At 36.7% G+C, this 11,642-nt stretch overlaps 2 protein-coding genes across 2 annotated transcripts; one reads left to right on the top strand and one right to left on the bottom strand.

Moving 5' to 3' along the window:
• Positions 1-1,340: 1,340 nt before the first annotated feature.
• On the top strand, positions 1,341-5,249 carry LOC107878642 (ribosomal protein L11 methyltransferase; the record flags this gene model as incomplete). The annotated part of the gene is given in 6 exon segments (XM_047415583.1): positions 1,341-1,424; positions 1,773-1,913; positions 2,795-2,860; positions 3,148-3,315; positions 3,924-4,250; positions 4,990-5,249. Coding segments are annotated over 6 exon segments (882 nt in total), but the record flags the coding sequence as incomplete, so codon positions are not given.
• A 321-nt stretch (positions 5,250-5,570) lies between these two features.
• Positions 5,571-10,874, bottom strand: LOC107878641 (probable replication factor C subunit 1). The gene is made up of 3 exons (XM_016725704.2): positions 10,550-10,874; positions 6,842-8,545; positions 5,571-6,102 (listed from the first exon to the last, which is right to left on the bottom strand). The coding sequence occupies exons 1-3, from the start codon at positions 10,616-10,618 to the stop codon at positions 6,037-6,039; spliced, it is 1,839 nt and encodes a 612-aa protein (XP_016581190.1). The 5' UTR covers positions 10,619-10,874; the 3' UTR covers positions 5,571-6,036.
• Between the last annotated feature and the right edge of the window lie 768 nt (positions 10,875-11,642).

The raw sequence follows: 11,642 nt of genomic DNA, 5'->3' as shown, positions 1-11,642 counted from the left end.
TTGAGGTGTGTTTTGTTGAATAGTTACGACAGTTCAGGTATGTAAGTCATAAAACTGGTATACTTGAGTGTGTTTTTCACCTTCACTCTAGACTATGGTTCATATAGGGCTAATGTTGAGAAGGCTATTATTTTCAGTTTTTGTTGCCATTACTTTTATCAAATATGCCATCGAACTACTAGAAATGGTTCATCTGTGTCAACCGTTAACCGTTATAAGTTTGGCTCATCTATGACACTGCTTTTGAAAGTTTGACTCATCTATACCATTGTCATTATAAAAAGGTTCATTCGTGTCATTATTTTATAACGGTGCTATTAAGATAAATTCGATCACCATTAAAATAAAATTTGGACTCACTAAAAATAAAAATTGGACTCATTAAAAATAAAAATCAGACCCATTCATTGTGTCGGGTTTTATTTAATAGGTCTGATTTTTATTTTTGATTTTAAATAATATTGATTGATTTAGATTTGGTAACGTGGAGAGGTCATGGGACAAAAATGATTTTGCAAAATCACCATTACAAAATAATGGCACGAATGAACCTTTCTGTAATGGCAGTGACATAGATGGACCAAACTTTCAAAGACAGTGACATAGATGAGCCTAACTTATTATGGATGACATAGCTGAGCCATTTCTAATAGTTCGATGGAATATTTGAGCCTTTTTCCTTTATTATAAGTTCATACGAAAATGCTGAATTTTGTGCATCAGCAGAGTGCCAAATATTACTATACTAGTTTTTCTGTTATAAAATACGTGCGAACTTGGTATAATAACGTTTTTGCAAAACTTTTAGTAGGTGTTTGGCCATAGATTCCAAATATTTTTTCGTTTTATTTGAAGTTTATGGAGTTGAAGTTGAAGATGGAGTTGTTCTTGGTTATACTTTTTGCGAAGAATGTTTGGAATAATTTCATGCTTGAATGTACTTAAACACAATTTCAAACGTGAGAAATGAGTAGGAAAACAAGTTATAAGCTGTTTTCCAAATTTGAAATACAATTTTGAGTTGAATCATTTTCATGGTGAAACACTTTTTTAAATAAAGTGAAGAAATATTCCAGAAAAATGAATAATTTTTATGGCCAAACAAGTACTTAAATTATATGTAGTTCGAGTCGAGGGCAGTGGGTGCATTCCCTGTGCGAAAACATACATCCGCCTGCGTAGACACATAATCTCCTGTTTTTATTATGCCAATTTTAGAGCTCTGGTAGTTCGTGCTCAATCCTTACATGGACGGTGACTGTGTAATACAATGCAGAAATTATCTGTACAACATATATCAAGTTGAGCTTGAGCTTCTATTTCTGTTTTACTACTATCAGGATATGCTCGCAGAGGCTCTTTTATGTTTTGGAGCTAGTTCAACTACTGTGGAGGAAGAAGAAAGCAGTAAGAGAAGTGACGAGGTAGAGTCACTGTTGTTCAATTCATTAATCTGCTTTTTAGGTAGTTCAAATAGGCTTTTGTTGTTTCTACATCAGTTTCCATGTCCCTGCACTTAACGGCTCTTAACAACTGAATATACATATTGGTTCTTTGTTATGCATCTTGTTGAAGAACGAGTAGTATAACTTACTTTCCAGGTAATTTCAATTTGAGATGCTTAGAGCTGTTCAACTTTCAGTCATGAGGTTGAGTTTATCATCAAGGGACTTGAGTTAGCATCCTTAGCTATTCCCTATACAATGTTTGACGGGTTTCTTTCAAACTTTTCATCAGTATTTATCAAATTTTCCCTTTCTCCTGCCTCACAGATAATCATCACTTCCATCTTTTCTGTATGCAAAGATGTGAAAGAATGCATTTCACTTGCTGGTGATTCCATAGGGTTGCAAAACGTACCTAGTTTTGAAGTTTCGATGCATGACCACCTTGACTGGATAAAAGCTACACAGGTTAACATTCTTTCCTTTGCTATTGGTTATTGAGGAGTGTAGTAGCATTTGATCTTCCGCCTGCATATTTATGCCTAGCAAAGAAGATGCACTGGGATTCATGGTTTGAAAAGGTCCTCAAATCTTCTTTTGTCTCCAAGTTTAATAGGAACCAGCAAGATGTTGTTTTATCATAGTGATCAATTACCAACTTAAGGGTCTTTATGGGCATGCAATCAAGTTGCAGTGAATAGTCAATAATGCAAAATTTCAAATGTGCTACTTCCCAACTCTTCTCCTTATATCGATGATTTAAAAATGAACATGAACCAGGAAACTGTTTCTCTTGTTTAGCATATCAATTTCTTGTTGAAAAGCATAAAATGATCATGAGTTGTCTCAAAAAGTAAAATAATACCTTTCTGAGTGAGAATGCCTTGGCCAATATTGCCCAAGTTCTTTAATTATTTATGAATTTTATGCCATTTTGAAAATACGAAAACATATGTATGGACTCATAAGTTGAAATGCAGATGATGAAGTAAGGGTTATCCTCTTAAAAGGTCCCCTTAAGATCATCTTTGGCATTTAAGCAGTAGTTTAGTAACCTGGAAAAACTCCCCGACCTTTGCGAGTTTAAGTGAGTTACCTTAATACCATGGGATATAATCTAAATGGGTTGATTCTTTATCAGTCCATCGAAAGCTTGCATGCAATGAATAATGGCACTATACTGGTTGATTCATGTATCCTCCTAATTTCTACGCCATGTTTGGAAGCTAACAGAGTTTTTGACACCATTTTATAACCAAGTCATGGTGTATATATGCTGCACAATTTATCATCTTGGTGACTGGTGAACCATTTCGTTTAGATCTTTCAACTACGTCTATTAATTTCAGGAATCGTTTCATCCTGTGGAAGTTTCTGATGGACTCTGGGTGGTGCCTGAATGGATGACTCCTCCAGTATGATTATACCTCCGTCCCTTATTCTTTTCACATGATACAACTGGTTCTACACTCAGCTTACAGTTCAAAGCATTGTGTTAATCAAATTTTTATATTATTGTCTTATGATTCTGCGGGTCTTTATTCATTTTCCTTTTTGCTCTTTTGTGGTTGTTGGTCATGAATCTGAGTCTGCTCATTGTCGTCTTTCCACCATAAGCAATATTGATACATAGCTAAAATATGTGTATATATGTGTTTATGTTCTGTAGGTATGTATATAAAGAGCGTGTGTTAAATTGTAGGATCTTCAAGCAACAAATATAATTCTAAATCCTGGATTGGCGTTTGGAACTGGGGAGCACCCAACAACTAAGTTATGTCTCCTCCTGCTGCGTTATTTGATAAGAGGAGGAGAACACTTCTTGGACTATGGAACTGGTTCGGGCGTTTTAGCAATTGCAGCTCTTAAGGTACGGGGGTTATCTTTCACACCTTGCACTGCTGAAGCTGCTAGTCAACTTATTCTTTATGAATCAAAGTTACACCTAAAACTTGTCCATTAATCACTGTTCTCTGTCAAAAGAATTGGTCTTGTTAGTTTAAGTACAAAATAAATGAACAAATTCTGACACAAAAAGCGCGATGAACGTCAACTTCTGGAACTTGAATAGCAGGGATGTGAGTCTCAAACGAAATTCCTTGTATTGGATCCAAGTTGGAATAGAAAAGATGTTCACCTTCAACCTGATTTAATAAAATAGTTGGAAAAGCACAAATATTGATACTACAGCTTTATATTTTTTCGAAAATCGGAATTTCTGAAAAATGTGTCTGTAAACTATGTATAACTGTACATTAATCAAAATTCTTACTTCCTAGGAGTTTCCATCAAATTCTTGGTCTATATATCCACTTCATCACAACTTAATCTGATTTCCTTCTGAAAATACCTCGTGCAGAGTTTTTTTCACGCTACTTTTAATGGCTTTGGCATAAGGTTTTCAGATGCTTTCAACTTAAGAATTATTTTTTGTCATAATATTACTAAATATCTTCATTGTCAAATTTATATGTGCAGTTTGGTGCAGCTTTTTCAGTTGGTTTTGATATAGATCCCCAGGCAGTCACGTCTGCTCGATATAATGCTACTTTAAACAACATTGGACATGAGGAATTGCTTTTAAGTCTTATTCCTGGCAAAGGAATTCTTCCCTCTGCAGATTTTAGTTCAAGTATGGACATTGACCCAACTGCCTATGATGTAAAAGTTTTAAATAAGAAGGGAAAATATGACATCGTTGTGGCAAACATACTATTGAATCCTCTGCTTGAGTTGGCAGATCAGATTGTATCCTATGCAAAGCCTGGTGCAACTGTTGCTCTTTCCGGGATCATATCTGAGCAGGTATGGCCATTCTTTGTTATAATTACAGTACCATTTAACTAATTGAACTATATAGTGAACAAACTTGAGGGAACATTTGATGATTGACTTCATAAGGACGAGAGAAAACTACAGAATTATCACTTCCATCGATTACCATATAAAAAGTTACTAATCCCTTATACTTGTATCATCTTCCTTTTTGGTCAGATGTTTATAATTCCCTTTCATAGTAGTCATTAATAGAACAGCATGTGCAGTGGTCTACAGTACCATCTTTTTGGTAGCCAGGAGTTCTATCAATTCTTTGTTCCTGGATTTTCAATTAGCATGATTTTCGGTTTGACAATCCTCAGTAATCTAATGACCATATGTAGTTCCTGAAATTTACATGTACACTTCATGATTCTCAATAATTTCCTTTCAGTTGTTCAATTCATCCCTTAGCAATTTTTGTCGATGAAATTACAAATAGTTAAACGTCTACAAAAAATAATTTACGTGTAAAGAACTACAATCGTATGCCTAAGAATGAGACTACAATTATGCACATTGGATGTCTTTTTCTTGTGACAACAACAATATATCTAATGTAGTCCCACAAGAGTGGTGTCTGGAGAAGGTAATACGTAGGCAGATCTTACCCCACCTCAAGAGGTAGAGAGGCTATGTTTTATACTTGTGAAACAGTCCTAAAAATGTAGATTACCTTTCGCGGTATTTGCATTCTTATTTTCTCTGTCATAATAATTTACCGCAGATTCCTTGCATCCTGGAAAGGTATTCAGAATACCTGGAGAACATTACAGTTTCAAAGATGGATGACTGGGCTTGTATGAGTGGCTTAAAGAGATGAACAAGCAGCAGACAAAAGAAACAGAAGTTGATTTCTAATGTTGTGGAACTTAAAGTTCTAATTTATTGATTTGAGGGCACTAAACTTTGCACATCATTAACTCTCTGAGCACAATTCATAGCAAATGCAAGTTATCTGCCCTACCCCGATCCCACTTGTGAGTATACATTGGGTATGTTGTTGCAGCTTGAAATCAAAGTAACATGAAGGATGACCATCGTCACATGAGAAAATAGTAAAAGTTAGCTATTGACCTGTGGTATACTAATCCTTCATAAATGAAAATTACATACCAGAACTTTTCAGCCGGATATAAAGTGATACCTATATAATCAATAAGGAAAAACAGCTCTACAGCATACCCAATAGTTAGATTTTCACATGATGATAAACACATACAGTAGCAGTTTCTCTAGTTGTGAAAATACGCATTTTGTATAAGTCCAATCCATAAAGAAAGATCACAACATTTCAGTCATTAGATGTTCCAGTAAATCTTTCACCGTCTATCGCTGAACCATTGATTAAACCAAAAAGTTTGGACTGAATCTGCTAAAATTATACAATTCAATACACATTTAGCAGACTGCAGCCAAGGGGAAAATAACCTCCAATACACATTTATGGAAATGATTAGCTTCATCCAAAAGAATGACGCAAAAGGAAATACGAGAGCTTCAATGTGACATGCATTTTATAATTTTTCGGTTCTACACAAACTTAGCTAAAGATATCTTTGTCCATCAGCTTTCTTCTGGTAGGATAAAAGAGTTAATAGCTTCACATGCTGGAAAATGTTTCTTCGATACACACAGAGTGTAGTCATCCCAGGAACTTCTGAATTCAGCCAACTAGAACCTAAGTCCTGACTCAGTTGATTGCAGCAAGCCAATCTGATTAAGCAATCGACAAATGAAAACTAAAATAGCATGAAAAATTAACCGAGTCACATCACCGCTTGAGTGGTTTCCTGGCCAGAGCAGAAGCCCTCTGAGGGATGTAGACCTTGTAGTTTACCTGGCCAACATCACAATGTGAAGAAGAGGTCCAACAAATTAGTATTGGAACAAATTAAAATTTCTCAAGGGTATTTGAGATGGTAAGAATACTCAAGCTTTTTAAAGACTAAACACATCTACACTTGATAGATGTTTTTTATGTGTCAAATATGCGCTTCAAGTGGTTCTCATAGACAGTCTAGTTAAGGAAATCCAGAAGTCTACCAATAGGTGGAGACTTTGCACTCGTATTTGTTTCTTGTCTTTAATTAAAAGCAGATAAAGTAAGTTCAATGAGAAATTAGCCAAAATATGAATATAGCAAAGCATGTACATTATACCTGCCGTATATGTTCGGAGAGGTCAGAAATATGAAACCTAGGCAAGTTTTATCGGTAGCAATGAAATTCCAGCGGATGTTACCCATAAGAAAGGATTAACTATTATGTATTAGAAATATTAAGTCTTGAAGAGAGAACGAAATTGGTACTTGAAACTTAGTAGTCACTATTACTTCAATAGAACTGATGATTTCTATCAATATATCTATCTATTACTCAAATCATTTTTTTTCATAACCGTGGTGTCTGACCCAGCTTGCGTGCACCCAAACACTCAAATCATTTAAACAATCAGAAATAATTTAAAGAATCTAAACCAAACAGGAAATTTATTTATTTACTTGTAGGATTATTGATCAACTGTGGTTGAAAAATCCCAGCCTAACATGCATAAATTATGAAATACGAATATAATACCTGTACCATTTCACCACCCCTCATTACAGACATAGTCTTTTGTTCGAACTGAGAGGCATCCTTGGTTTCATCTGGTTGGTGTTTTGAAGTAAATCCATCAGATGTGGATCTGACACTAGAAGTACTTTCTACAGTAGGACGGATACTGGTATTAACAGCTCCCGTGTCTAAGTTATCGCTGGTCCCAGTGCTAAGAACTCCAGGCCTCAAAGGAGGAACTGGTGTTTTAATTATGTTTCTCTTGGAAGCCAATGGATTTTCCTTTTTATATGTCTGTACCGTGGTACTAGATAATGGTTTACCAGGTTCAGGTTGATTGATAAGAACTGGTCCAGTGGTATGATCCACCTTTTCTGGACTCTGCGAGAGTGCTGATCGATCAGAAGGTTGTGTAACACCCTGCTCAACGCAGCCAGATCCTTTTCTATTATTTTCTTCAACAGGAGAATTTTTTTTCCCAATCTTTGCGGAATGAGAAAACTCCTCAGTAATTACAAGTTTGCTTCTACGTTCTAGAACTTGATTTAAAGCAAAGCCCTCTTCTTTTTCCTGCTCCGGAGACTTATATGGTACAACCTCAGTCTTTGAAGAGGATAACTGATTAACAACACTGTCATTCTTCTTTTCCTTGGCACCAGATTTTAAATTTATTCGCTCTTTACGAAACTTCTGCAAGTTCTCCAACGCCTTTTTCCTTAAGACAGTCTCAAGATCCTCAACCGCCGTATTAGCAACATTATCGGATTTCCCACTCTCACCTCCATTATCACGACTTACTTCTTTGACTTCATTTGAATGAGGATCCATACTACCACCAACTTTTGTGGGGCCAAAAGTTTCACTATTGGGAGGAAACGCATCATCTGTTATTAAATTTCCAATCTGCAATGTTTGATTAGACAGGAAACAAGAACAAGGTTTCGATTTATTTTCCAGGTCATTATTGTCATGGTTTCTGCATGAAGGGCAATCATGGTGCTTATTCATAGTCTCTTCTTTAAGCATATCTGGTCCCTGTTTGTCTCCCTCTTCCTCACTTGTCTTTTCTGAAATAGTAATAACAGATCTTAAGCGCTTAGGATTACTCTCTTCCGCACATTCCTTCCCGCTGCGAGTAGTATTGCAAGAGCATGAATGATGGTTACATAAAGAACAAATTGGCTCGGTACTTCCGCTCCTTATGTCAACGCTTGGCTCATTCCTAGTTTTCTTTTCTTTCATCTTTCTAGACTTAATCCTGGGAATCTGAAGATGAATATCCTCATTACCACTATTAGTTTCATCTTGGCAAGTAGAAAAGCTCTTAGAATCTCTACCTCTGGAGCTAATACTATTTTCACGTCGGCAACTAGAACAACTTCTTGAGTCCCTGCTAGTGGAGCTAATACTAGTGTATCTCTTTCGCTTCTTCTTCTGCACTTTCTTCCCATGGTCAAGACTCTTTCTATTTGACTTTTTTCTTTTCTTTACAGGGGGTGAATCCTCACTGACATCTCGGCTTGAGGATCTTCTCCGAGTTCTTCTCTTCACGCGTTTCACATCACGTGAGTGCCTACGACTTTTCCTACTATAATCATCCTCTGAACTGGAGGAGGACGAAGACTGTGGACTGCTAGAATAATCAGAGGAAGCAGAAGATGACATATCATCTTCAGAACTGGAGAACTTCTTGGATTTGCTTCTTCTGCTTTTTCTCTTCCGTATCTAACCACACAACACATGAAGATGTATAATAAAGGATAATAAGTTGGGATTGCCAGCGACAACATGAGAAATATTGTTAAGAAAACAGGAGGTATTAAGTAGCTTTACATTATTCTAAGGAAGAATGCCTAATTATCATTAAAAAGATAATTTCTGTTTCTCATCAAAGCAACGCCATGAATATTCCAATGTGCCGAAAACAAAAGATACAAACAGCGACGAACGAGACATGGAACTCCAACTATAGCAATTCAAAATGACTATGCAATGTGACTTTACACTCCCACAAGAGATCATGAGCTATATCAGATGAAGCCTTAATATAATACGATTTGTATATGAACGTAATTTTAACACATCAGGATCAAACAATTCCCCCCCGAAACAAACTAGAAGGAGTAGGACTTACTCTCCTAGTTCAGTAATGTCAACTCATATAAGTATTGTACCCAAAATAACCAGCCTTTTAAACAACTTTTTGACCCTTGTTCATGGGATAACAGTTTCCTCTTCTTTTTTTTTCGAGAATGTATAATTCCAGTTTCCTTTTTATTTTTAGCTAAAAGAACAGCTATCTCAATTTTTATCCCCAAAAAAAACAGTTTTGACCAGCTAATTAGATACTAGCAATACGGGAGTGAAATATTAGCATCATACAGAAGGACATCAACGAATATTCTGTACAAACAAACAACAATTAACCCAATGAACCCCACTCTGAGGAGGGTAGAGTCGTGTATGCAGACCTTACCCCTATCTCGTGGAGGTAGAGAGGTTGTTTCCGAAAGATGCCTGGCCCAAGTGAAGCAAAACAAAGGAGTAATGCAAAGGAAAAATGGCAGTGAAGAAAGCAGGGCATACATGCAAGGGAACAAATGGTGCAATCACCTAAACATTATAAACAACAGACGGTAACAAACAACAAAAGTAAGAAACTAGATGAATAAGGCTATTACTACGAAAAACCCGATCTTCCAGACTACCACCATGATTAATCCCGTCAAAAAGCAAGACAACACTCAACTACCTACTAACCTTCTACCCTAATCTACAACCTCCAAACCTTCCTACTTAAGGTCATGTACTCAGTAAGCTAAAGCTGCACCATGTCCTGTTTAATCACCTCTCCCTAATACTTCTTCAACCTACACCTATCTATCCTCGTATCACTATATCCAACCTCTCACAACCTTCTACCCTAATCTACAACCTCCATACCTTCCTACTTAAAACCATGTACTCAGTAAGCTAAAGCTGCAGCATGTCCTGTTTAATCACCTCTCCCTAATACTTCTTCAACCTACACCTATCTATCCTCGTATCACTATATCCAACCTCTCACAACCTTCTACCCTAATCTACAACCTCCATACCTTCCTACTTAAAACCATGTCCTCAGTAAGCTAAAGTTGTACCAACGTCTTGTCTAATCACCACTCCCTAATAGTTCTTCAACCTACACCTACCAATCCTCGTATTACTATATCCAACCTCTCACACCTCCTCACTGGGGCTACACATCTCCTCTTCACATGTCCAAACCATCTCATTTTCACTCCCACCTTATCCCAAGTATACTCATTCCTAATTTTTTTGCTCCTAGAATACACACACAAATGATAAATCTTTAGACAGAAAACTATAAGCCCTTAAAGAGCAAACTATACTAACCTACCTATTCTAGCATCACTATATCCAACCTCTCACACCTCCTCAACACATCTCCTCTTCACATGTCCAAACCGTCACAGTCTCACTCCCACCTTATCCCGAATATCCTCATACCTAATAGTTTTGCTCCTAGTGTATGCCCACACAAAAATTAAATCTTTAAACAGCAAAATAAGCCCTTAAAGAGCAAACTATACTAAAGATACAAAATAAAAACCCTGAAATACATAAACACTACTAACAAAACAAAACAAAACAAAAATCACACCATATAAGAAACAATTATCCATAACATTCAACAAAGAGAAGAATGTGATTTTTGTAAAAAAAGACCTTAGAGGAAACTTTGAGTCTCTTCTTTTTGTAAGATTTTTTCTTAGACGAAGGCTTGCGTTCTCCCATTCGATTCCGATTTACTTCTTCTTCTTCTTTGTTAACAAAAATCGAATATCAAAAATCCAACCAGAGATAAACGAATCGATAATTGCGATTAATATTCGTAAATCTGCAGATTAAAAATTGGGATTTGGAATCTGGGAAGGAAAAGAATTTAGTTTTGTGTTTGGTTAGAGAATGTGGATGGTTACTAATACACTTTTAAAAGCCCTATTATATACTTCAGATTTTTTATCTGTAGATGTGTCCTTTATCGTATCTAACTGCACATTGCTTTTTATCTAACCTGTACTTTACCTAAATACTCCCTAGATATGTACTTTGTTCAAAATAATAACTTCAACATACCATTATTTTTTGTGTCAAATTTCAAAGTGACACTGTAAAGGACATATTTTATTATTATACAACAACAACAAATCTAGTGTATTCCCACCTAGTGAGGTCTGAGCAGGGTAAAATGTACGCAGTCCATACCACTATCTCTGGGCTGTTTCCGATAGACCCCGGCTCGAGACACGGAATACTACACAAATATATAGTAAAGCATGAAACAAGATGGCATAACATAAATACGACACTCATAGGTAATAGAAAACAGAGAAAAGTAAACAGATTCGTAATAAAGCATGAAACAAGGTATCATAACAAGAATAATAGCCCCACCAAGTAATTTCCTACACTAGCGATCCAAACTGACCCTAGCCTTTTACCCTAATTCGCGTCCTCCAGATCTTCCTATCTAGAGTCATGTCCTCAGTGAGCTGTAACTGCTCCATGTCCCGCTTAATCACCTCTCCCCAGTAATTCTTCGGCCTATCCCTACCCCGCCTAAAACCATTCAAAGCTAGCCTCTCACACCTACGAACCGGGACATCCATGCCCCTCCTCATCACATGTCCGAACTATCTCAATCGAACTTCCCGCATCTTATTCTCCACTGGAGTCACACCAGTCTTCTCCCTAATAGTCTCATTCCGAACTCTATCCCCCTAGTCAGCCCACACATCCAACGCAACATCCGCCACCT

The sequence above is a fragment of the Capsicum annuum genome, chromosome 7, assembly GCF_002878395.1.
Source record: "Capsicum annuum cultivar UCD-10X-F1 chromosome 7, UCD10Xv1.1, whole genome shotgun sequence".
NCBI lineage: Eukaryota > Viridiplantae > Streptophyta > Magnoliopsida > Solanales > Solanaceae > Capsicum > Capsicum annuum.
Note: the sequence above shows the minus strand (reverse complement) of the source record. Positions and strands in the feature narration are given on the sequence as shown.